At 43.8% G+C, this 27,269-nt stretch overlaps 1 protein-coding gene across 1 annotated transcript in view; it reads right to left on the bottom strand.

Annotated features, from left to right (window-relative positions):
- The window catches only part of TENM1 (teneurin transmembrane protein 1), a 777,891-nt gene that overhangs the window by 34,603 nt on the left and 716,019 nt on the right, over positions 1 to 27,269 (bottom strand). Inside the window, exons 25-26 of the mRNA XM_049644834.1 lie at positions 6,559 to 6,925; positions 4,617 to 5,127 (exon numbers count right to left, since the gene is read on the bottom strand). Coding sequence (XP_049500791.1) covers positions 4,617 to 5,127; positions 6,559 to 6,925 — 878 coding nt within the window. The remainder of the gene's footprint in view (positions 1 to 4,616; positions 5,128 to 6,558; positions 6,926 to 27,269) is intronic.

The raw sequence follows: 27,269 nt of genomic DNA on the forward strand, positions 1-27,269 counted from the left end.
AGGTTAAATAACCTGGTGTTCCCTTCGAAGCTTCCCCCCCAAACACAGTTTGAAGAATATATCTTTTTTAGTTTTTAATAATTTTACTTTTTTTCATCATGGTAAGTATACTCTTTATATCCCCGTACTATATCCCCCCTCCTCTCTGGTAACTACCAGTTTGTTCTGTATAGTTAAGGGTCTGTTTCTTGATTTGTCTTTCTCTCTCTCTTTTTCCTTTGCTTTCCTTTGTTTCTTAAATTCCATCTATGAATGAGATCATATGGTAGTTGTCCTTCTCTGACTTATTTTGCTTACATTATACTCTCTAGCTCCACCCGTGTTGTTGTAAATGGCAAGATTTCATTCTTTTTTATGGCTGAGTAATATTCCATTGTATACACATACTGCATCTTTATCCTTTCATCCATCGATAGACACTTGGGCTGTTTCCATAGCTTGGGTATCGTAAACAATGCTGCTATAAACATAAGGATGCATATATCCTTTTGAATTAGTGTTTCTGTATTCTTCGGGTAAATGTTCAGGAGTATTATTCCTGGATTATAGGGGTAGATCTATTTTTAATTTTTTTTTTGAGGAACCTCCGTACTGTTTCCCACAATGGTTGCACTCCTAAGAAATCTTTACTCATTGTCTCCAATCTCCTTCCTCTCAGCCACTATCATCTTCTTCTTCTTCTTGAGATATAATTCACATACCATAAAAGCCACCATTTTAAAGTTATACAATTTAAGGGCACCTGGGTGGGTCTGTAGGTTAAGCATCCGACTTTTGATTTCAGCTCAGGTCATGATCTCACATTGGTGAGATCGAGCCCCGCATCAGGCTCTGTGCTGACAGCCTGCTTGGGATTCTTTCTCTCCCTCTCTCTCTGCCCCTCTCCTGCTCGCACATGCACTCTCTCTTTCTCAAGAAATAAACTTTAACGTATATAAGTCAGTGGCTTCCAGTGCATTCACAATGTGTGCAATCATCACTACCACTTCTAGAACATTCCATCACCCCCGAAATAAACCCCATCCTCTTTATCAGCCAATTCCCATTCCCTTTCTCAGACCCAGGCAACCACCGATCACTTTCAGCCTGTATGAATTTGCCGTTTGTGGACACTTCATACAATATTTGTCCTTTGTGACTGGCTTCTTTCAGTTAGCATAATGTATTTGAGGTTTATCCATGTTGTAACATATGTCAGAACTTCATTCCTTTTTATGGATGAATAACATTCCATGGTATGGATGTACCCTATTTTGTTTGTGTGCTCGTGTCCTGATGGACAACGGTTCTTCACACTTCTTGGCTATTATGAGTAACACTGCTGTGAACATGTGTATATCCATTCTCTCTGAAACCAGCTCTGCTCAGGCTTTTGTCCCCCATGGTGCCACGGCACCTGCCCTTCTCAAGGTGAACAATGACCTCTACAGTGCTAGACTGAATGGTCAATTCTCAGTCCTTATCTTACTTGACTTATCCAGAGTATCTAACACAGCTGAGCACTCTTTCCTGTTTTACTTGGCTCCCAGGACATCCTACTCTCCTGCTTTTCCTGCTACTTCACTGGGCTGTCCATCTTGGTCGCTTGCCGGTTTCTCTTCATATCCTCTGCTCTAAACGTTGGTGTGCTCCAGGTCTAGTCATCATCTTTTCTTCTTATCCCATCTCATGGCTTGAATACACTCTAACCACTGGTGGGTACCAAATGTGGATCTCCCAATTTGAAATCTCCAGCCTTTCCCCTCAATTCTAGATGCATATAGCCAATTTTCTACTTGATATTTTCACTTGGATGTCTAAGGAAACTGATTATATCCCAAACTGAACTCCTGATCTCCTGCCCAGTATAATGTATTCCTTGCACACTCTTCCTCGTGTTGATAAATAGTTCAACATCCAGTTGCTCAGGCCAAAACCTTTGGAGTTCTCTCTAACCCTCTTTCTCTTCACTCCACATCCAATCTATCAGTAAGTCCTGCTAAATCTACTGTTAAGATATACTTAGCATTTTACCACGTATTGCTGCCTTCAGTCCCTGGTCTAAGTTGTCATCTTTTGCCTGGAGTATTGCAGACCCCTCCTCTCTCCACCACCGGGCTCCCCTGTTTCCACCAGACGGTCTGATGTATTCAATACAGACTGATTCTTTACAAATTAAGTCACATTACATCATTCCTTTACTTCAACCTCTCCAGTGGTTCTACATCTCACTTCAGAATAAAAGTCAAAGTCTTTACAGAGTACTACATAAAGTAGGCCTGGCCACTTTACCGATTTTATCTCCCCACTATTCTTACTCCATTCCAGTCACACCGGCTGCCTTAGTATTCCTTGAACACATCAGGTTGGCTCCTGCTGCAGGGCCTTTGCACTTGCTATTCTCTCTGCCTGGAATGTTCTCTCTCTTCCCTCCTCCTAGATATCTATATGGCTTACTCCTTTATGTCCTACAGGGACTTACTGAAATGTCACCTTCTTAGTGAGGCCTTGTCTGACCACGCAGCCCAAAATAAAACCCCCTTCGGCCCCACTCTCTTGATCTCCCTTACCCCGCTTTAGTTTTCCACAGGACTTTATCACCATCTGAACTTCTGTACATTTTATTGTCTCCCTCCAGCGTAATGTAAGCTCTACAAAGGTAGAGATTTTTTAAAAAACATTTAAGTAGGCTCCATGCCCAATGTGGGGTCAAACTCACAATCCTGAGATCAAGAGTTGCGTGCTCTATGGACTGAGCCAGCCAGGTGCCCCGAAGGTAGGAGTTTTTATCTGTTTTGTTCACAGCTGTATCCCCAGCCCCAGGGGGATAGAGTACTTGATACTGACTGGCACTGATTAGGTGCTCCATAAATATTTGTTGAATAAACTGGTTACTTTTGTTTTTTCTCCCCTCTAGCTTTATGGAGGTATAATTGACAAAGAAATTGTATGTACGTAAAGTGTACAATGTGATGAATCGATGACTCAGCGAATGAATGGTTGAGCTGCTATTTTGAAAAGTAGTTAATACTTCAGCCATTTCTTGTTGCTTGACCGAAGTCAACCATTAGCTTTCGAAACAGTTGTTTAATTGCAGGTGCGGTGGGATGTTGCATGAACTTTTGAAAAAGACATTCTCATTAGAAACTTTATCTTTCTTCAGGGTAGTGTATTTACAAATTTGGGCTCTTGAGACAGACTGTTGGGAGTTTGAATCCTGGACATCTGTGTGAACCAGGACAAGTTAACCGTTCTGTGCCTCAGTTTCCTCATCCATAAAATAGGCATACCAGGAGCACCTATCCCATGTTGTTATTCTGGGGATCAAGTAAAATGATGCACGGAAATCACCTAGCCTACTACTTGGCACATAGTAAACGTTCAGTGAACAGGGGCTCTTATGACTCTTATTAAGATGTAAGAGAAATTTTTCAAAAAATAGAGTAAGACTTGCAACAGCAACAACTAAACACGTATTTCTCAGCGAAACTAAAACAGCTGTCCAGCTTTTTTGTATAAGTGGCATTTCTTTGGGAAACGATCCAAAATGTGAAGGCCAATTGTTTTGTCCCTTTCCTCTGGAGGCCTGAAGGAGATTGGACAAAGCGCCTTCACGATGCCTGCCTCCTCACAGAACAGTCACACCGGGAACCCCTCATACTTAACATTTCCACTTGTCACGCTTTTCGACTTTAATGCCATTGCGGACTCTGGGTTCAGATTCCATAGATTATCTTCACTCAGAGCACTGCTTAAAAATTCAGCAATTCCCCTTTGTGGAAAAGATGCTTGCCAAGGGCTGGCAGACTAGCTTTCTAAGTGAGTTGACCTGCAAACAAGGTTGTCCGTGCTTGAAAAGGCAAGGACAATGGTCTCTTTCCGTGTCGTGACACCTCCTAGAAGCCTGCTGTCAGACACACCCTGTGCTAATTCCCAGTTAAACAAAGCCATCCCAGGTCCAGTCTGTGAACGCTACAACATGCCAGATTCTCTGACTCGTGCAGGGAAACCGAGGAAGCCCAGACCTGTACAGGGGTGTCTGGCTCCACATTTCAAACAAGCAGGCAATGGAGTGCAGCCACTCCTGTTCAGCGTTTGCCCTACATATTTCACACTTGCTTTCCAGGGTCTAGTTCTTATATTCTGACTTCTATTACCTCCCACAGCAGCTTATACTAACTTGGGCTTGGCTGGGCTTGGCACACGTTCATTTATTCGTTCATGAAACCCCACAGGGATCAATAAACACTAGTGAAGCCACACTGCTTCTTTGTTGCTTTCGAACTATTTTCTTAGTTTTGTTATTTAAATGAAATTCTACCTTGTTTTCCTAGCTATGCTGTAAATTTCTTGAGTATATGGACTTCTATCTCATTCCTGTCTCCTGCCGTGCCACACCTGCTTCTTCATTCAATCTATGTTTTTACTATTATGCTCTGCAAAACTGCTCTGGAGAAATGGGTTTGAACCCTAGGAGTTAGGTAAAATTTTCTCCGTGATTTTTGATTTTTTTTTTTTATTGTGGTTCTTACGAGAAAATAGCATGCAACCCCCGGCAATTACTAAGCCATTTCCCCACTATAATACCATTTCAAATAAAAGCTTAACAAAGCCTACGCTGAGAATGAGAAACTTACTCGTAAACGGTCGTCCATCCATTTTCATTACTTTTGGTGGCTAGAAGCCCCGTGTTTCCAGGATAGGTCATCACGGCCAGATTATAGCCTTGGGCTGACACTCTTTTCAGGACTCCATTGCTGCTTATGGTCAGCCAGTACACCTGCCCACCGGGCACCACAAGCCAAAGGGGGATCCCACCTGCGTCACGGCGAATGTGCACAGAATTGCCGTTGCTGCTGGTAACTGCACCTAAGTCACCTTCGGCATTGTAGGTGAAATTATATACATAGTCCCTTGTTATCAAGTTCAAGGTGTGCAGGTGGGTTCCATTGACAGTGAACTGGTAGAGCTCCTGGTCAGCAGGTGAAGCAATCTCATAAAGGTTCATGTCGTTCAGGTGGGCCTGGTTCCTGCTAATGGTACGAATTCGAACATTCCCAAGGTCTGCGACATAAAGGGTACCGTCGGGTGACACTGCTAAGGAGGAAGGGGCTTTCATCTTTGCATCTTTGGCATAGCCGCCATCACCTGTGAGAGAGAGACCGTGGTTTTAATAATCGTCATCGCAAGCATTTCTAAGAACACAGCCATAAAGAGAAATCTCTGTGCATCAGTAGTCATTTTAAAGGGAACAACCAGTGAACCAACACTCTCTGCACGCCCCTCCCTTGACAAATCTGAAACTTCCTCAGAATTCTTGAGTCAGTACCAGTGAAGACGAACAGTAAGATGCGATTATCTCAGTTAACACCGGTTTTGTGACATCCTCTACCCTGCCGTTCAGTGTCGTATCGCAAGATGCGAAAAAACAGCGGATGACGGGAGCCACGAGAAATCTGGCTGGAAGTCCAGGCGATTCATGCGTGTCAGTGCTTGTGGACCTGCCTCAGGACTTTGCAATTCTACTGTGCCTAGAGGACCCTTCTTTGGCTCATGCCCATGGTCACATTGTCAAAGTACACTAAGTCTGTAAGTGCAGCAATTATTCAGAACATCAAATTTGATAACTGGAATAAACATCAGATTTGCCCTGAATGAAAAATAGAAGTTAGCAAAATAACTATAAAACTAATTGTCCAGGAAAACATTGGAAATATTGATCCAAAGTCGTTACTGACCAAGTTGCTCACTCTTGATTCCTCTGGCCCAAGGAAAGGCAAAGGTTCAGAGAATGATTCGGGCCTGGGTGAGCAGTTTAACAGGACTGCAGGTAGCATGGAGGGATCGCCACATCCCAGCAATAAATGTATCGGTTGGCATTTAGAGGACTGTTTGCTATCTGGAATATCTGCTCCATGTTTGGGGGAAAAGGCTCTTTTTGAAATATATTTCAGTTGGAAGTAAAGGGCACTACGGGTTAGGGAGAAAGGTTTGTTTTTTGGTTTGTTTGTTTTAAGCGATCAAAGTAGCAGAGTGATGTCCTGAGAAACATCCACTGTGGGAGTTTATTTTGCCCCTATGTCCTCCAAACAGCTTGTTCTAGTCTCTTTGGCTTTCAAATAGCAAACACGGTTAATTTGGAAACCAGTCACTTAGGGGAAGTGAGTTTCACCTTGGGTAAATCAGTAAATGCAGGTTTTACCTACTGTCCTTTTCTCCAAAGTACAAACAGTGTTATGATCTTACATTCATATAGTGATCTTAACTTAACCGTATCAAGATTTTGTTACACTAGTTTATCCTCAAGCCAGCAAGGTGATAAAACCGAGACAAGCGACCTCTTTAACAGATGAGGTAAGCGAGTCCCCAAGAGGTTTTGGGGCTTGCCCAGCATCACTCGGTCAGCTGGTTGCAGACCAACGACCAGACACTAGGCTTCGTAACCCCAACCCATCGCTTTCTCCACTCGCTTATCCCAGGGTCCACAGGCAACACTCTGTGTTTCCTTTTGACTCTTCTGATGCGCGTTTTTCTTTTGGAAACAGAGAGGGAGCTGGTGAATTGCTAAAAAGGTCATACCTGAGAAACAGTCACAGTTGGGGTCAATTTTGCAGTCACAGTCAGTGGGAGCACCGGCTATGATGGAGATCTCTCCATTGGTGGTGACCTGCTGAATGCGGTTCACTCTCCTCTCGTCCGTCTCGGCGATGAAAAGCAGCCCGCTGTGGGACACGCCGATGGCCCTAGCAGACTCCAGAGTGGAGTGAACTGCCACCTTGCTGACCAAGAAATGATCGATGCCTGGCACCTGGCAGTGAATGGGGCGCCCCGCGATGATCCGCACGCGCCTGTTCTCAGAGATTTGCAGCACAATGTTGTTATCCAAGACATACAATGAATTGTCCATGGGATTGACTGCAAGGTCTGTTGGCCACTCTAATCGCACCTGCGAAAAGAGCAGAACACACACCGTTAGGTTACAATTTCTTTCCAGGGGCAGTTTTACCTTAAAAGAAAAATTGGCTTATCGCTTCCCTATCTCGTGAATTTCAGCAACGTTGGTCTGGCAAAGCTGGGGGAGGATGGTTGATCACATTTTCTGGGGAAACCTATTTATCATTTTTACTATTTTCAGCATAATGTAAATTCATTTTCAATAATTCCGGAAGGATCCTCTAGAGTCGTGTTTTGCAGAATGTGGTCTCCGGACCAGCAGCAACGGCATCACCCGGGAACTTGTTAGAAATGTCAGTTCTCAGGCCCCAACCTAGACCTATCGAATGAGAAACTCTGGGGGTGGGAGCCCAGTCATCTGTGTTTTAGTAAGCCTTCCAGCATATTCTGCTGCACACTCAAGTTTGAGGACCAACGTTCTAGGGCTTCTGTGTCACTAGGATATACAGTTCTCTCTTACTATTCTGTAGATACATGGAAGAACAAAGTCATAGAGGCTTCTGGAAAACATGGTACTGGAGAAACTAGATTTTACTCTAACAGCAACCTTTGGGGACAGGACCTTCCGTCAGCACAGACATAGCATCCATCTTGTGGAACACTCAGGCACAACCTATCAGCTGGTGATATGGGATCCTAAGTTGTAATGTACTGCCATCTAGCTTGACCTGGTTCACTCCATCTGTCCCTTTTCTTGCAAACGGGTTGATCTGTTCTTGCATTGAGTACTACCTTCTTTAGGCTAAGTCTTGTGGTAGGCTTTGGGGATTCAGAAGAATACTATGACACATCCTCTGCCCTCAAATGACTCATGGTCTAGCAAAGCCCTTGGAAGGGTCATTAGGTATTGACTCTCCATGTTATGAGAAAGAAACAGCAGAGAGGGTATGAGAGCCCTTCACTCAGATTAGGAATCGGGAGGTGGGGAATTCCCAGAGAAAGTACTACCCGAAATGACCGGTAGGAGAGAAATGGGATGAAAATGGCGTGGGGTGGGGAGGGGGAAGTGTTGAAAGCCATCCAGGTAGAGGGAACAGCATGGACAAAGGTCCAGAATTTACAGACATGTGGCCCATCCAGGTGACTACAAATAATTTGGTAAGTCTAATGTATGCTGAGCATATGGGAGTAGTGAGCAATGAGAATCAGGCGGTAGACAGTGGCTAGGTACTATGGATTGAATTGTGTCCCCCTAAATTCATGTAACCCCTAATGTGACTGTATTGGGCAACAGGGCCTTTAAAGAGGTTATTACAGTTAAATTAGATCATAAGGGTGGGGCTTTAATATGGCAGGACCGGCGTCCCTATAAGAAGGGGAAGAGACACTAGGAGTGTGCAAGCGTAGAGAAAATGCCCATGTGAGGACACGTAGAAGGATGGTCATCTGCAAGCCAAGGAACGAGACCTCGGGAGAAACCAAAGCTGTCAACAACACCTCGATCTTGAACTTGTAGCCTCCAGAACTGTGAGAAAATAAATTTCTGTTATTAAAGCCATCCAGTGTGTGGTATTTTGTTATGGAAGCCATAGCAGACTAATACACCAGGTAATGAAGGGATGTGCATGTGCAGCTTTATTCTCATGGCTGTGAGACATCACTAAAGGACTTTAAACAAGAGTGTGACATAGCTGGGTCCTAGAGGAATCACACTGGCTGCTTTTGAGATCATATTGGAAGAGGAGGTGAGAGAAGAGGCAGGCCCATAATTAGGAGGCTCCTGCAGTGGTCTAGGTGGGGGGATGATAGTACCTGAAATAGAATGGTAACAGTGGGGGATGGACAGATGTCGATGGATTTAAGGCATGTTAATGGCAATGAGGGGCAAAAGGACTGGTGTGTGTGTGTGTGTGCGTGTGTGTGTGCACGCGCGTGTGCGTGCGTCCGTGTGTGTGCGTGTCGTGTGTCTTGTGTCTTGTGTCACGTGCTGTGTGCTAGGCTCTTGGGACACACAGGCCAACCAAACATGGCTCCACTCTAGTTCCTTCCTGGATACAGCAGTCAGCCCAATACTTGCTTTGACATCTCCTCGATAGCTCTTCATCACTGGGCACTTCTCCAAGAACTGTGTTACAGCACTCTCCGCCCCACCACCCACTTACTCTATACTGTATGGCTCTTCTCTTGGGTTGGACAAAGGCAGACAAATCTGGCTCATTCCTGGCCAAAACAGTAACAGTAATGTGGCTACTCTTCTTACCTTGAGTGAAAGCCCAAGGAAGCTTTTGTTTTTCTCATTGAATCCAAAGGTCTGAAAAGAAGATATGGACTGCCACTGCACTGGGAGGCCCCCTCTCTCCCGGGCTGGAGGAGGCCTGACATTCAGTCAGAAATGAAGTGAACAAAGGTCAGTGTGAGATAAGGCCCTACCTCTAATCTTGTCTCTTAATGGAGGGCAACTGGTGATGTTGTAAAGACAAAGGTTGTCTTTGGCCTTCCCTCTCGTACCACTTGGGGCTCTCTGTCCCCGTTTCGGAGTGTCTCTCCCAGACACCCAGCAACCTCATTCTGCCGCATGTCTCTGCGTGCCCTCAACCTCCACATAGACTGGCCTTCCCTGGTCGGTACCATGTGCCTCTGGGCAGCTAGGAATTTGAATGCTAATGGAGTAGAAAGCTGAGTTGTGTTATGCATGTTCTACAGAGCCTTTCAGACTGAGGCCATTGGATAAACATTAAACACCGGCTTTAGCAGCTCCTGGAGCAGTTTGCTGTGATGTGTTCCTCAGCACGTCTGTCTGAGGCCCGTGCCTGTCAGCGCCCTGCCACTGAGAGGGAGAGTGAGAGCTTGCTGCTGTGGAGGGTGCCCACTCCTCTGCTGTGCGCCCCCTCTTTGGATCTCCATAAACACTATCGCTCTTGTACAGCAGCTGTCTGTGTGAGCTGGTCCTATGGAGCACGGTCCCCCAGGAAATAAGCTGGAGCTGGCTGAGGAAGAGGAAATGAATTCATTTCAGTATAGCACTCCTATTTTGATCAAGTCTGAAGTCAGTGACCCAGAAAAAACAAAGCTGGCAGAAATGACGTTCTAATTATCTCCGCTCTGAGAGCTGAGGCCAGGGCAGGGGCCGGGGACGGCACACACCTGGCAGGAGTCAGAGAAGGACATGTTTTGGACTCTGTTCTCTGCTGTCAAGGCTGCCTCTGAGATAAAGGCTGGTAGTTGGAAGATAAGCCGTTAAAGTCTCCAACTTGCCCAACCCGATTTGAGTCAATACTATCGGTGTCATGTTTATTAGATTTAATATCGCCTCAAAAATACACCAGCCATTGTGTCTGTTTGTTTTCCTTTCTGTCAAATAAGTCACCCTCTGGCAGTTTCCTGTGACTAAAGTGGCCTTTGTGCTTCTGAAACGGTTCTGAAACGCTTTCTGTACTAGCTACACAGAATCCCTTTAATTCCCATTTGATTTGGCTGCGCAGCTTGTCTATGAAATCTGTTCAAATGAAAGATGCGTGGCTACTTAGTAGTCCAAGGTCTGCCTGTTCACAAACTGGACCTTTTCACCTCTCTTAGGTTGTCAGTTCCTTTTATATCCTTCTCATGTCCAATACTCCCATTTCCAGGTAATTTTTCAAGGAGCTGGTGCTTTATACCCACACAACAGAAGCACTATGTTAACTACCGAGGCATTTCCATACCACACAACATATGGAACGGAGTCCTTGAGCAGGTTCTGGCAGTCAGAATCAGCATCTATGAGTTGCAGAGAGACCCTGGAATTCTGTGGTGCCAAGGTAGGGCTAAGGTTAATCCCTGAGGGTTGCTGACATTTGTCCAACTGGTTTCTGGGGAGAAATAAACATTTCTTTTGGGAGGGGGGAGTAGAAAGGGATGTACGAGCAGCAGAGAAGCTCTGGAATCCCTGCCTAGTGACCCGGCCTGCAGGCAAACCATTTGGCCTAATTTGTGGTGGTTGCCCCACCTTGTAAAAATACATTAATTTGTCTGAAATGTCACAACATATTTATGCTAAACTAGCATTAAAGGTCATTGGCGTAGCCACCAGCTGGTGGAATGTGCCCATCTCCTGACCACGTTCCCTGAGAGGTATCCCTGAGCAGAAAGGAGCTCTTGGTCTGGATGTCAAGCCTTGACAGCACTGTGGCTTCCTCTGCTAATTGAAACTTTGCCTTGAAGGGACTTGACTCTCAGGTCAGCCAGTCCCGTGGTTGGTTTAAAGATCCAGCTAATTGTGAGCCCAGTTAACAGTATATAAAGCAGCAGAGTCCTAGAGGGGAAAAATCCATATGTAAAATCAGTATTTATTTATTTATTTTGAGAGAGAGAGAGACAGAGAGAGACAGAGAGAGAGAGACTGTGTGTGTGTGTGTGTGTGTGTGCACGCGCGCAAGCGGGAGAGGGGCAGAGAGAGAGAGGGAGAGAGACAGAGAATCCCAAGCAGGCTCTGCACTGACAGCACAGAGCCCAATGTGGGGCTTGAACCCACGAACCATGAGATCACGACCCGAGCTGAAATCAAGAGATGGACGCTTAACTGACTGAGCCACCCAGGCGCCTCTGTAAAAGCAGTATTAAATATGAGCCCTCAGTGAGACTAAAGTAGGAAATTCCTCAATTATAAGCTTAATCCGACGACGTTAGACACAGCGTTGTCTACTTGGGCTCACTGTACTGAAGATTGAAGGCCAGCTCCTTCCTGTACTCTGTGTAACCCTAGGCAAATGAGGTTCCCTCTAGGGGCCTCTGGTTTTGTTATCTGCAACAAGGAAAAGAAGCTAACGACGGTGTCTCTGTGAGAGTTACTGCATGGATTAAATGAGATAGTGGTACTAGGTGCTCAGTGCAGTGCCTGGACAAAGTAAGGGATGGTAATTGGGATTAATATTAATACTGGTTTCAAAGTCATAGACCTTTAGAGCTAGAAGGAACCTAGTCCACGCGGCATTCAATGCAGTTCCCTTTCAGTTCTGTTTACCAGACTTCAGCTGCCCATATAACGTCTTTATGAATTTTGCCTCACCCATCCACCACTTGCACTATTATTGACTTAATACCTTTCTTTTTCTCCCCCAAATTTCTTTTTTTAATTTTTTTTAACGTTTATTTATTTTTGAGACAGAGAGAGAGCATGAACAGGGGACGGTCAGAGAAAGAGGGAGACACAGAATCTGAAGCAGGCTCCGGGCTCTGAGCTGTCAGCACAGAGCCCGACGCAGGGCTCGAACCCACGGACCGCGAGATCCTGAGCTGAGCCGAAGTCGGACGCTTAACCAACTGAGCCACCCAGGCGCCCCCCAAATTTCTTTATTTATTTTGAGAGAGACAGAGACAGCATGAGTGGGGGAGGGGCAGAGAGAGAGGGAGACAGAAAATCCCAAGTGGCTTTCGCGCCGATGGTGCAGGGCTCTAACCCATGAAACAGCGAGATCGTGACCTGAGCCGAAACCAAGAGTCAGACGCTTAACTGATGAGCCACCCAACTGCCCCGACTTAATATTTTTCTTTAAATTGACTTATTTTTTAAGTATAAATAGGTGCTGCCCCTTCCTTTGAACTGATCCTAGTCGATAGCATCTACAAAATTACAGGCCCACTCATCTGAGCCTTTAATAAAAGTACTGTTTATCGAGTGCTTCCTATGTGTCAGGCTCTTTGTCCAGATAATTACTTTACATGCTTAGAGCAATCACTTGAGAAAGAAACCCGTGACATCCCCATTTTTAGATCTGTGTTCTTAGCCCCTATGTCATCTGATTCTTCACCTAGAAGAGTGGATGCACTTCTTCACGTTCTCCTCGCCAATTCTGGTTTCCCCTTTACCTCATTTGAATCAATCTAAGAGCTGTTCTCTTTGGCTGAGAAGGTCAAAGCTTATTAGAGGTTGAGTGATTGGTCTTTGTTTCTGTCATTTGTCATCTTTCGGTTCAATGCTTTGTGGGTGCCTACTCAGTGCCAGGTGCTATCATAGAGGGAAAGAAAATAGGTCCCTGCTCCTCATTAGCTCACAGTCAAGTGAGGGAAGGCAGATCCAGAAACAGCTCATCTCAGTAAATGTGGTGAAGTGCCGTGATACACACATGCCCAGAGTGACACGGGAACACTGAGGAGGGAGTCTGGGGCATTGACTCCTAGAAGAGAAAATCTGACGTCATCTAAGGTACGGAGGTGAAGCAACGTGGGAGGAGTGACTTCAGCAGAGGGAAAAGAGTGAACAAAAACAGGAGCAAGAAACCATACGGGAGTGGGAAAAATAACACGGGTCTGGGCTGCTAGAACATAAGGTAAGAGTACTGGTGGTAATGAAGTTTAAATGTTTGCCAGGGACTAGGTTTAAGTTTCTCCACTGAGGCACGATTGTCATTTGAGGCCAGATCATTCTTTGTGGGGATGTGGGGAGGCTGTCCTGTGCATCGCGGGTCTCTGGCCTTTATTCACTAGATGTCAGCAGCACCTTCCCTAGAACTGGGACAATCAAAAATATCTCCAGACATAGCCAAATGTGCCCTGAAGGGCAAAACTGTCCACTGTCGGGAGTCCCTGGACTAAGCCATGGAGGGCTGTCTACGCTGAGGACTGAGGACTTACACCGTTTGAGGAATCTCTGAAGGTCCTGAAAGTTGGAGGGCTGACACAGTCAGGTCAGTCCTTTAGAAAGATCACTTAGGCTGCAGTTTGGAAGGCAGGCTGGAGGGAGACCAGACTAATGCAGGAGAGCCGATTTGGAGGCCAGCTAGTGAATTACATTCATGCGTTAATATAGCAGCCATCCATCCAACCACCTGACAAACACCTGAGTGCCGACCTAGTCAGGCCTAGTCCCTGCCTTCGTGGTACTTAGAGTCTGGAACACTGCTTCTCATTCTTTTTTTTTTTTTTAAACTTATAAAACTCTTTGAGAATCTGATGAAAGCTATGTACTCTCTTTGTAGGAAAAGGTTCAGATGCAGTGAAAGGAAGTGTTTAGGAGCTCAGGCTCTGGAGTTCAGACTTCCTGGGGTAAAATCCCGTCTGTTATTTGCTAGCTCTGTAATGCTGAAAAAACTCAGTTAACTTGCTTGAGCCTCAGTTTCCTCATCTAGAAATTGGGTAGAGTAATAATATCTTCTCAAACATTTATTATAGGCATTGAAAAAATCTCCATAGAGCACTTACTTAGCATAGTGCATGGCACACAGAAAGAGCTCTGTAAAGGCTAGCTATTTATTTATTCTTCTATGGAGATGCCTGTATTTCTTCTGGTCCCTAAGTGTCGCAGTGTTCTCTTGGTTATCTCATGAACTTTTGAGTGCAATCACATAGTAGTCACGGTCTTTCAAAGTTCCCCTGCTTCTATGTCACCAGCCATTTTCCCCCTGTTCATTTATTCCATTTCTTAAGAATCCTTCTAAGCTACGTGTCCTCCAAGAAATTTGGCTTATATCGGGGTATATTATTTCACATACACTTGTCAGCCAATTTCACAGCTAATATTTTAGCTTATTAGTTGGATTCCCCACTGTTATTTGTGACAGGATTCCTGGTACAATTCCAAGTGCGGAACATGCTACTTCAATTACTTCCCTCTCTTCTGCCAATGAATATCTATTTATCCCATTTTAGGCACTGTGCTAGGCACGAGGGAGCCAGTCTAACCAAGACGTGCTGGATCCTGCCCCCACGGAGTTTGCCAGCTCCGTTTCCTTTATTTTCTAGTGTCCGCAAGGGGTTGCAAGTGACATACAGTAGAAGACCATTTCTGTTCCATTCCATCCACTTCAAGAAATTAACTCTCACGGAAGAGCCTCAAAAAACATATGTCACGACTGTTACTCTACTTTACAGTTGGCAACGAATGCCAATAACTTCTTTTTCCGAAGTTTGCCCATGCTGCAGAAACCAGTTGTTTCCCAAAAGGCCCTGTCTCCCCACCCCACACACGACACCTCTACTCTCCGTCCTTTGCATGTTCAGCCTTATGGCTCATTTGAAAAACGACTCTGATTTTGATCTCTTAGGCCTCTTCAGGAGGAATTTCCGGGCAACGTATGATTATCTCTTCTGTAGTACACCAGCCCTGGGGAAGACACGGTGACGGGACTGACACCTCCAGATTGTTAGCATCACTTTTTGTCAGTTTTCAAATGGCCTTCTCGTTTCTTGACACTGATACTGTCTGAGCTTCTTCCAATTTATAAAAGAGTGAAAGAGCCGTCTGGACAAAGTTTGGTTTTCTGCAGTTGGAGAGCATGATGACACCTTTAAGAGTGACGGCTCTTATTGATCTGGCTTTTAAAAAGTGGAAATTATTAGAAGATGAAATACACCAGGATTACACGGACTTGTCCACTGGCAAATGATTTCCCATTTTCTCAGATCCGCACTCTTGTGTTTCTTTGAATAATAGCTGGGGAGTTGGAGGAACCTCTCAACCTTCGGTCAAATGCATTAGCATGGTCGGTCTTCATGGCTGCCCAATCTGAATAACGGACATTTAAGTCACATTATTCATTGCCCGTGAATAGTCGGGATCCGTCTAATCAAGAGTTATGATTGGACTGAACTTGAGAATCATTCTGTCACAGAGCCTACAGATTAAATTACATCTACTCCAACGTTCTGAAAACATTCTGGTAGTGGAGGAACAAAGCAAAGAAAAACAAACAACAAAGAGCTTCAAAGTAGCCCTGGTGTATTTCATCTGCTAATAATTTCTACTTTTAAAAAGCAAGATCAATACGAGCCATCATTCTGAAAGATGTCATCTTGCTTTCCAAGTCCAGAAAACCAAACTTTCTCTAGATGGCTTTGACAAATCTGAAGAAGTTCGGGCAGTATCAGGGTCGAAACAAAATGTTAAATTTATGGTTACTAAGATGCCTGTGGCAGACACTGCTGGTTCTAGGCCTACCCTGTCGCCCACTCTTTCCTCCTTAGTAGTAAGTCCCCATTCTTTAAACATCTGGGCACACTGCTGTCTACAACAGAAGGGATTCCGGCTCACTTGCAGTTCTGTGTAGCCGTGTGATAGAGTTCAAGGCAACAAGATGTAAGAGGAAGTGTGGAAGTATCCACATTTTTAAGGTGACGCTTTCGAAGGCTACTTAAGGAGAGCTGACCTGGTTGGAAGGAGGCTCTTTTTTGCCCTTCTTTGCATTCTGCAATATGAATATACGGGTTGCGAATTTTAGCAGATGTCTTAAGCCACGGGCTGGCCATGAAAACGGAAGCTATGTGCTAGGATGGCAGGGCGGAAGCAGAGGAGCCTGAGTCCCAAATGGCTCAGGGAGCTGCCATCCTAGTCGTGCACCAGACATCTAGTCTGGCTGCTTGTGTCGCTTAGGTCAGTGTTGTGTTGCAGGGGGTTTCTGTTACTCTCAGCCTAATCTAATCACAATGAAGAAAACGTTCTCTTAGGTTTTGTTCTCGACTGGTGTTATGGACCACACCACTATGGTCAAACTGTTCTGACAGCTTTCGAGTTCTGTGTCTCTGGATAGATCACCGGTGTTCGCAAAATTAAGTTGAATGGAAAGAAATTAATGTCTGAGAACGACTGACACATATGGCGAAGTCCACTAGGGCAGCCCTTTGTTAAGACGAGTAATTGCTTAAACTTAGTGATTAACCCGAGGCATTCTTGAATACCCAGTGCTCCATCTCTGGGTACTACAAGCTTCTTCCAGCTTCATGACTCATTCAGACCCAATGCTTCTTTAGTATACCATAAATACACGTTTGCCTTCCTATATCCTGCACTAGGTCTGTGAGTCCTCAAGGGCAAGGATGAGGTCTCATTCATTTTTGTATTCCCAGGATCTGGTATTATAGCTGGCAAATGTTTGTTGAATGAAAACATTACTGCCTCATCGACTGGACCATCTGAAGTTCACGAAAGCATTTAAAAAATTACAAAATTCAAGGGTGCCTGGGTGGCTCAGTCGGTTAAGCGTCTGACTTCAGCCCGGGTCATGACCTCACCGTTTGTGAGTTCAAGCCCCGCGTCGGGCTCTGTGCTGACGGCTCAGAGCCTGGAGCCTGCTTCAGATTCTGTGTCTCCCTCTCTCTCAGCCCCTACCCCGCTTGCGCCCTGTCTCTATCTTTCTCTCGCTCTTAAAGATAAACATTAAAAAAAATTAAAAAGATTAAAAATAAATAAAAAATTATAAAATGCAAATCGGTTGTAAGAAAAACTATTTTTCATCAACACGTTTGAGTCAGTAACTCTGGGTTTCAAGAGACCCACTGAAGTTAGTGGGAATTGGCAAATTTCCTCAACCTTAAGAAGTGCATTTCCTACTTCCTCCATGTTTTAACTTTTCTGAAGTCAGAATGTGTCTTATTAATTAATGCATACATTTAATGGAACATTTCTCCCCTACCACCCAAAGTTGTCAAATTGATGCTATCTCTTACGATCCATGGTGTCTTAGAATTGAGGACATATGGTATTCCCGCTTTGGTCTGTGCACTTTGGGGATCTTTGGGACTCTTTCAAGGAGGTCTGTGAGGTCAAACTACTTTTTTTTAATAATACTATTTGCTTTTTATACTTTCTCATGAGTGTACAGTGGAGTTTTGCAGAGGGTACCTGTGGCTAGCCTATCAAAACATTCATGATTTCAATTTTTTTTTTTTAAGATTTAAGTAATTTCTACATCCAGGATGAGGCTTGAACTCAGAACCCAGAGATCAAGAGTCACGTGGTCCACAGACTGAGCCAGCCAGGTGCCACTACCGTTTTAATCTCTAATAAGGCAAATACGAATAGATAAAACCCACATACAGAAAAGTTCTTTGAGGTCCCCACCAATTTGTAGGAGTGCAAAGGGGTCCTGATGCCAACAATCTTGAGAGTGGTTATCCTACCGGCAAAGAAACAGCGAACGAAGCCATTCTGTTATATAAGAGTTTCATTCAAGCTCATTAAGGAAACAAGCATGCATCCCTTCCAAGATGGTTCCTGGGGCCATAAACTCTGTCCAAAAGCACACTGACAGAGTGGCTGAAAATCTGTACTTCCTCTAGAGACCCAAGGCCTGATGGGTGCTATAAAAGTTTGTTCTCACAGGCTCCCTCAGAGCAATCAGCACGTACACACTCTCTCTGAGTCTGCTGTGTAATTGCCACTACCTCATCTTAATAACAGGCATAATTGCTCTGAGTTTCCGTCGACCCTTTCTTGCATCTCCTCTCTGAAGCCTCAATTTTGGAAATGGCACTTGTGAATACACAGAATGTTTAACCACTTCCAGTTTTCAATTTACAGTCAAAGTCATCTATCAGCAGGAGATGAAGGCCCAGTGTGAAAACTACAGAATGTCCTTCAGACTCCACAGCTAATTTGTTTGTAAATTTGATTGTTATTGTAAGAAGAACATATTGTACATGATGCTACTTGCCGATTTACTGTTTGTGTCTCTCTGTATCTTGGGTTTTATCATTAGAGTCAAAGAACTTAACCCTTTTAGCACTTCTGTGGGGGGGGGGAACATGAAAGCTTTACTGTCTTTTCCTTTTGAGGGTCTCTCTTGTTTTAATTTCACATGTATTTATGAAATACCTACTGTATATTCAGCACTGTGGGAGACATGCACCCAGAAGGCAAGACAACCAGAGGACGGTCCACGGTATCGCGAGATAAAATGTGGGGGCAGGTGATGAGACCCTACATTCTGAGTGAATTCAGTCAGGAGAGGGCCACCGTGGGTCTTCATGCAGTGGGAAGTGGGCATCTTGTTTTCCTAAGAGCCAAGGCTTTGCCTGAAAAGGAGCCAAGGACTTAGAAGAAGCTCCTGGAATCATTCTGCGGTTTCTTCCTGCTGAGAAGTTGCAGAAACTTGTCTTTTGCAGGTTGTTAATATCATAGTATTGGCTCGACAGAATAGACCGAGCTTCCAATTCCCTTTGGCATCTAAAGCAATTTACAGGCCAGAAGTATGACTGCACAGCTTTTATGAAATGGTCTGATTTCATTGATCAGCCACTCCAAGATTATGTTTTCATTTTCGTAGCTATGGCTAACCCTTCTTTCTAGTATAATATTCAGGAAAGAACTATTAAAAAATTTCACCACGGAGATGTTAAGATATAAGTGGGCTGGGTTCTGAAGGGGAAGAGAAATATCACAACTCACGATGGCTCTACTCAAAGTTCATTTCAAGTTAGACCAGAATTCCACAGATTGTCTCTCTTATCTTAACTCTGTAATGTTTCCAAATGATAAGGATACTAATAAGAGCAGATGGCCTAATGAACATTTAGAGGAAAGATTTAACTGGTCCTATTTTCATTAGGCCTCCAGTGTGCTTCTGGGTTTTGCCCACCACTTCCCTGTGTGTGATACAAAACAGCACGCACTCAACAGATGGCCCAGCTCAGGCTTCATGCTTCCAGAGCTCTGGAGACTGGCCACCTGACCACTTACCATGTGTACAGAATCATTTAAGGAAGCAGGCAGGCTACCGACTTGAGCCGGAACAAAAGCAAAAAATGGTGATGAATATTGAGTACCCAAGCTTCAACAAGAGGGGAGTCAGAATCACTCTCGCACACACGTCGAAGAGCTCTGGTTGAGGTTTTCCAATAACACCTCCTTATGGATTCAAGAATGACGAAATCCTCTGTGGCACCCGGTCCACTCCAATGAATGTTTCATCCAAACCGTAAGCACATCTGAGTGACTCCGCCAGCAACAATGACATGGAAGTCTAACACCTCATTGCACCGTGTGTTAGTTATTAAGCTATTGTCTCACAGCCCCAAACTCACCCCTTTGGAAGTTGCTTTGTGATGCTGGGGTTGGGACTCTGCTAACTCCATTTCTTTTTGGCCAGCTCGACTTCTGATAGGGCCTGACAATATGGGAAATAAAGCGATTCTGGAAAGCTAGAGGAGGGAGAAGGGACTTGCTCCTTCCTGCTTGCTTTCTGTTTCAGTCAGCACGGCTGCAACAGTAGCTCTTCATCTTGGCGGCAGGAGCTGCCTGCACGTTCCAGCTCCTATCTATACCCCGAGAATCAGTCTCGTCATGCTACCTCAGAGGCACCAAAAGCAGCTGGCTGGCCTCCTCTTCTCAGAGGAGAAGGTCCCACTTGGAGAGAGCAAATCCTTCTAGGTTGACAGCTCCAACCGCTTTCCTTTGCTTCCCCAGCCCCAGAGGTGGTGGCTGATACCTGCAGATATTATTTCAACCTTTTTTTTCAACTCTTGAAAACCCATGCAGCCCATTCCCTGTATTAAATTCTCTCTGTTCAAATAACTAATGTGATTTCTGGTTTTCTTTTTTTTTTCTTTGAGAGAGAGAGTGAGAGAGAGAGAGCACAAAGGAGATGGGCAGAGGGAGAGAGAGAGTGAGAATCCCCAGCAGACTCCACGCATCAGTGTGGAGCCCAATGCAGGGATCGATCCCGTATCCTGGGATCATGACCTGAGCTGAAATCAAGAGTCGGATGCTCAACTGACCGAGTCACCCAGGCGTCCCTGACTTCTGTTTTTCTGACTGGATTTTGACTGATATTCACAGCATGAAGCCACTTTACAAGGACAGAGGAAGAACAGTACCCATTGTAAGCCAGTGGTTAACAGGAAACTAGTAAGGGTGAACAAGAACCGGCAAAGAACCAGAGAAGTCATTGGTCACTAGCATCCTCTGCCATATCTACTGGTCTGTGAAGCTGCCATGTCCAGAAAATACAAGTATAAGATAAATCCACCGTGCTTGGCCACTAGGGAGTTGGTTGTGATTGGCTTTAACCAGAGCTTCTCTGACTCTCTGGAACTGCCATATCGATGTCCTTATTCTCTAGAAACCTTTCACTCTTGTGATTTTTGAGGAAGATTTCATGACGGATCGTGCCACCTTCCCACATGCCTCTTTTGGAAACAGAGTGCTGTACTAAATGGTTTCGAAGGTCGGCCCATGACAACATTTCCTATGTGCTCGGAATTTACTTACAAATATTAATATTTACGTATAAGTAAAAATACATTTACTACTAAATATCCTTTCTATTCCTTCTTGCTGGTCTCCTTGTGAAACACTGGGATTGCTCCTGCAGAACCCTCTTCTCCTTGATTTGGAGTTGGAAGTGTATTCTGAGGTGGACCAAACATCTCCTCTTTTCATGTATCTCAAGATAAACACTTCTCAACAGATGTGGCCTCTTGGTAAATGTTTTATATATCCCCGTGTTCACTTTTCCAAATATACTAACTTCTGCATGGAAAGAGGACACTCCTGCTGACAGCCAGAAGAACTGTCTCTGAATTGTGTTTCCATTTAGTAAAGATGGGTTGGCACTGATTCATATACTTTCCCTTCTTGTAGTTAACGGAGACCGGGGCTCTGTTTAAAGGTATGGTCTGAAATATAGTTAGGCCAACTGGCTCACGTGAAGACTTAGCCTAGGATGTTGGCCACATAAGCCCTAACTGTTAACCACTGAATTTACCAACCAGATATTTTCCCATATCTGAGAGAGTTTCAGGTTTATTTCAGGTCATGGCGCCTGCCGAGCAAAATGTGTGGAAGACTGAGTGGTTCAGAAGTAGTTTGCAAGCTTTGCATCTTGTGACTGTCCCTGAACTTTGAAGATGCTTTTCCTCTGGTGCTTAATAGTTTTAATAAGAGCTAATGTGCCATTGTCCTTTGTGTGGAAAGAGGACACTGCTGAGGGAGTTTTATTTATGTGATAAATTATGTTTTCGATATAGCATTGAGCACGGTACTTGACTTTTATTTTAAGGCCCCTGACAACTCTGGCTATTTGCTTGTGTGCAGACATTTCAGCAGAATTTGGATGTGCTGGAGTTGAAGATGTTGGCCTGCTGTTCTCTACTTCTTATATAAACAACCCGAGCTGTCACTTTGGAGGGAGCAATGCAAATATCTCTGATAATAGGTTATTCCCTGATTGTGATTTTTCCTTAGAGGTGCAGGCCTGAAAAATGCAGTTAAAAAAAGAGTTTAAATGAATTTGGAGAAGGGAAATGATATTTAAAGGAACTCTGTGGATCATCTCATTGCAATGCTTTTCCCAGTGTATTATTCTGTTAAACTTGGGCTATTACATATCTGAATTTTTGAAAACTGATCGACATGCTTGGCACCTGAATATCTTAATAAAACAGAAGGGTCACTGGATACACAAAGCCACTCATACATTAAACTTGCTTCAAAAATCTTAGGATACTGCTTTCTTCTTATGAATATGTCAGCCTCATAACTTCTTTCTTTTTGATTTCCCACTTAGCTGGGAGCCTTTTGTTTTGTCTTGGGAGAGTCATAGTCTCCACATTGACCTAGATAAACTGTCTTCTTACTTACCTACTCCCATATTTATTTATTTATTTTCGTGAAATTGACCTACCTAGGATGGCTGCAGGCTACCTACAGAATGAGCTGTTCTTTTACCTTTTGATCTCAAAGTCATGGAAGATGACCTAAAATCTACACATATCAAACTCATACATGTATGGAACTCACGCGACATTCCAGCCTTAGCTCCACAGTCAGTATGACACTTCTTGAGAGTAGAAAGAGAATGAAGGATTTGGAGCACCATTCAACTGACTATAGTGAACATCCTGTAAGTGATCCAGACAGAGCTTCACATCAGCATTAGGCAGATGAAACCCTCTGTGAAGGTTACAGCAGGCTGAGACCAGTCTCTGGAGCACGTGATTGGTTGTAGCCCATCAAACTCATCTACGGGCATATGCATGCCTCTTTTGCAAAAGGTATACCGATATACCAAGGACAGAAGGGAAGATCCCACAATTTCTACAGCAGTCCCAAACTTCTTCTTGGTCCTTTTTATCTTGGTTTTGTAAATGATCGGTTCGATTTTCTGTTCTGTGGATGGAAGGTCAAATACCACTGCTGCTACTACTTGCTTATTGAGCACTTATGAGCCAGGCACTTTGCTAAGTGATTTATACATATTATCTTACTTAATCCTCACAACTTCCCCATAGCGGAACATGACATCATCATCCTCATTTACAGATAAAGAATTTTTCCCAGGGGCACACAGCTAGCAAGTAGTGGATCTGGGATTCAAACCTAGGTAGTCTCTGTTCCCAACCACCATGCTTTACTTTTTATATTGGCTTCACGATGAAGGAGAGTCTACCCTAGAGGCCTGATTTTGTCTCTTGCACTCTCTGTTAAAGGATTAGAGAAGAGTCTGGCTCTCCTTTTCAATTCCAGAAAGTGTTCTCCTGCACTTGACTGAGCAAGGAGAGTAGGTTTGTACTGAATGAGCAACAAATAACATTATCCAGGAATGCATTTAAATTAGAGACTGACAACCACAGATAATACAAAATCAGAATAACCACCTTGTGGACTTATTTTGTTCTCGTGTCCTCCCGTTTTAGCAAGTGCATGATGAATTGACAGAAAATAGTTCCTGAAGATGCCAATTAACATCTTGCATCATCCCTTATATTTGTAAAGTGGCTCATACTTTTCCAAGTGCTTTCACATTAAAAAAAAAGCGAGGACGCTTAATCAACAATTGGGTCATTTATTGAATTAGCCTTCATAAGGAGGAATAATTAACCAGCTCTAAAATTCTAGTGTTTGTTTTCCAAGTGTCGTGCTCAATCTGAAATTATAGAGAAATCTCTTTTGGGTCAACAAGTAGACAAAAATGATTTATTTTTTTCTATACTGCCATATTTCAGAGGAGGACAGAATAAATGATTCAAAAATAGATGTTCTTTTTCTAGAATATAGAAATGGCAACAAAAAGTAGTGTTTATTTAGCATTATTATGTAATTTCAGGCATAAACGCTAACGGATCACTCATTCACAGGTGAGTAATGTGGACAGTCACTAGGGACTCTTAAAGAAAACTTTTATAAATGATTCTTGGTGCTATCAAATCAGAGTCTGAACAACATTAACTGCCATCTTATGCTCTTGTGACAGCATAATTTGATTGCTACTTATATCGACATTTATGCCACCGTCTTTCCATATGCCACCCACCTAACTGGTGTGGCAGATGAACACATAAAAGCCAACGTTACATGTAATGCCATAGGACCTCTCTCCTCCGTTCTGATCAACACTAACAATGTACAGTTGCGAGTGTCTTTCGAAAACCAAAGTTCTTTCGTGTTTGTTTTCTTGTTTAGCTATCACAACAGCCTCAGGAGGCAATATGTGTTTTTATCCCACTTTATAGTGGTGAGGAAGCTCAGACCCAGAGACCTACAGTCGACGGAGGTCACACTGCTAATAAATGGCAGAATCTGGACTCACAGTCAGGATTCTCTTACGTTCTTTTTACTTGACTTGCTACATTGGTCAAAGGGAAATAGGTGATTAGGTCATTGGCCAGGGAACTTTAGGAAAATATGTCCCAGTAATCCTGAAGAAAAGAAAATATTCCAAGCTTATAAACGCATCTGGCAGGAAGTTTGCTCATTTTTGGTAGCCATCACTTTCTATTTTAAACACTTTCACATTTAATGTTCCTGATAGATTGAGGTCTTTGAGAAGATGGCTACATTAGCAGTGCCATGGGTGATGCAGACTGAGCTCACTCTTTGCCTGGTAGAGACTGGCACCTGCCCCCACTCTCATTTCTGCATTTATAGGATGAGGCTTCAGATCAGCGGGAGGGACTGGCTGTGACCGATGGGGATTGACTGAGTGCATGTGGCTCAGATGAATAGAGCAGAACATCGCTGATTTAGGACGCTTATGTTGGGACTGCTGCAGCAACCAATCGCTGAGTAGGTAGACTGCTGTACAATTGATGTTGTCCAGGCATGAGAACAGTGAAAGGAAATGGGAATATCCATTGGAGGTTTGGTTTGTATGAATTTTTTATTGTTACTGTTGTGAAAAAACCACGTAAGATTACATCGATCATCTCAACCATTTTGAAGTGCACAGTTCGCTAGTGTTAAGTGCATTCCTATTGTCTGCAGCAGATCTTTACGACTTTTTCATCTTGTGACACCGAAACTCTACCCATGAAACGTGAATTCCTTCTTCCCCCCATCCTTTGGTAATCACCTTTCTACTTCCTGTCTCTATGATTTTGACTAGATACTTCATATGAGTGCAATCATGCCATAGTTCTCTTTTTGTGGCTCATTTCACTTTGCATAATGTCCTCGAGGTTCATGTGTTGTAGTGCGTGACCAGATTTCCTTGTTTGAGGCCGTGTAATATTCCGTTGTACATTTATACCAGATTTTGTCTATCCTGGTACGAGTTTTAATGCCACCTGACCCGTTAGTTGGTGGTCACCATTGCAGTGGGTGCTTTAGTTGGTTAAACTAACCATGACCAAATAGGATAAAGTAAATGGCACAAGGGCTACCACTTAACTTTTTTGGTTTCATTTTCCTACTCCATGGGCCTTGTGAATCTGCTCTTTGAGCCATTCTGCACTCCTAATCTCTTATCCCTTTTGTCACCTTTCTTTTACCCCCACCTAGCTGTGTCCACTGGTATTGCTGGCCCCTGACAGAGGCGTTTCCAGGTATCTCAGATCAGTTGCTTTCATCTTCTCTGTCTTACTGTTAACCAGCAACTCCCTCCATCCTTCACGCCTTCCTTCAACCACATATCCCCCTCTATGGACGATCTGGAGTGTGGTCACAGACCTTTTCTTCGTGTTGACAGTGAGACAGGTTCCACAGTCACTGAAGCATTGGGAAGGGGTGGTGGGGGTGGAGGTGTGGAGATTGTCATCGCTGGTGGCAAGAACTTTAAAAATAAACTTCCTTTTTTTTTTCCCTGGGAGATCCCTTTATTCAAGCAAACTTATTATAATTCAGATTTTCTTGATTCCCTACAGAGCTTCACAAAATTTAGAAGTCTGTCCCTGCAGGGAATTTTACTTATAATGGCCTTCATTCGAAAGATCTAATTCTGTTCTCTTTCAGTGTGCACATGGGAGAGTGATGGAAGTGCACAAAGAAAATCAGGTAACCCCTGAAGAACTTGAGTTTCAATATCATCTGTATCGCTTGGGGTGATGGGCGGACATTCTGTAGACATGAAAGGGTTGGCAAGGGAGACAGGAGGAGACAATGAGAAACATCAGGCAAGAGTTTAAGAAGGGAAAAGAAGGTGCCTTTTTCTGTTCTAAAACTACTGTGTTTGGTTTATTTTCTTTTTTCCCCCTGATTGAGGTAGCTTTTCATGCCTGGATGTTATTATATATATATATTTCTGAAAACAACAGAAGATGCTAAATCCACTTGTATCAAGTTGAATTGACATGTAGAGTTTGAAAAGGGAGCTTTGTATTTCTCCTTCTATTCAGTGGTGGTTAGTTTTATCTGAAACTTGCAAAAAATTTTAAGGACGCTAGAAAACGGCTTTTTCAGCTATGTGAAAAGCGGAAGACAAGCAAGCAAGGCAGAGGTGTGCTGCTTGGGGCAGGTGGCGTAATGCTGATGGATGAGAGAGGGGAAAGTCTGGTTTTCTCTGTTAAGAAGAATGACTGGAAGGAACACTGATTCAAAGTTACTAGAGTCCAGGATGAGTGAAGGGACTGTAACACACCACCTAACTTCTTCAAACTGAGTTCAAGTCTCCTGGCCAGGAAAAATGACCTCTTAGAGACAGCTTGCAAATGGGTTTTTAGAACAATTTTTTTCTTGTGATTGTTGAGAAACAGTGGGCAGTAGAGGATGCGCTGGAAGGTAAGAGGTGGGTGAACATAGTTCTGATCTCAAGAAGATTCAGAAGATGTGCCTCACAGATTTCATGGTGGAAACCTGATATCGATTTGGAAAAGCTCCTCAAATGCGTTAGTAAACCATTTTTTCTTAGTTCTTAGATGAGGAAATGGTGTTTATGGATACTATGACTGGAAATTAATTATGTTGAGGGATTCTTCTTCCCTATTTAAAAACAGTTTTTTAATGTTTACCTTTGAGAGAGACAGAGTGTGAGCAGGAGAGGGGCAGAGAGAGAGACACACACATACAGAATCCGAAGCAGGCTCCAGGCTCTGAACTGTCAGCACAGAGCCTGACGTGGGGCTTGAACTCACAACCCGTGAGATCATGACCTGAGCTGAAGTCGGATGCTTAGCCAACTGAGCCACCCAGGAGCCCCTCTTACTTCCTTTTAAACAGAGTTACCAGCCTGGTAAGGTTTCTTTGTGGATAAGTTGAAGAAAATATAGGTGAGGCTAGTGACTTTCAAACTTGTTTTGACTGTGACCTTCAGTAAGATCTATATTTTACCCCATTATCTGAGATATACAATTGAAATAAAAGTTTCATGAAACATTACTTACTCATCCTTACTACACATGACACATTCTAAGGTTTTGTGTCCTATTTCTTTTTTTCTTAAAGCTGGTCATAGGTCAATATATTGGTTTCCGGATCCACTACAAATCGCAACCCA

Source organism: Panthera uncia, chromosome X (assembly GCF_023721935.1).
Source record: "Panthera uncia isolate 11264 chromosome X, Puncia_PCG_1.0, whole genome shotgun sequence".
Taxonomy (NCBI): Eukaryota; Metazoa; Chordata; class Mammalia; order Carnivora; family Felidae; genus Panthera; species Panthera uncia.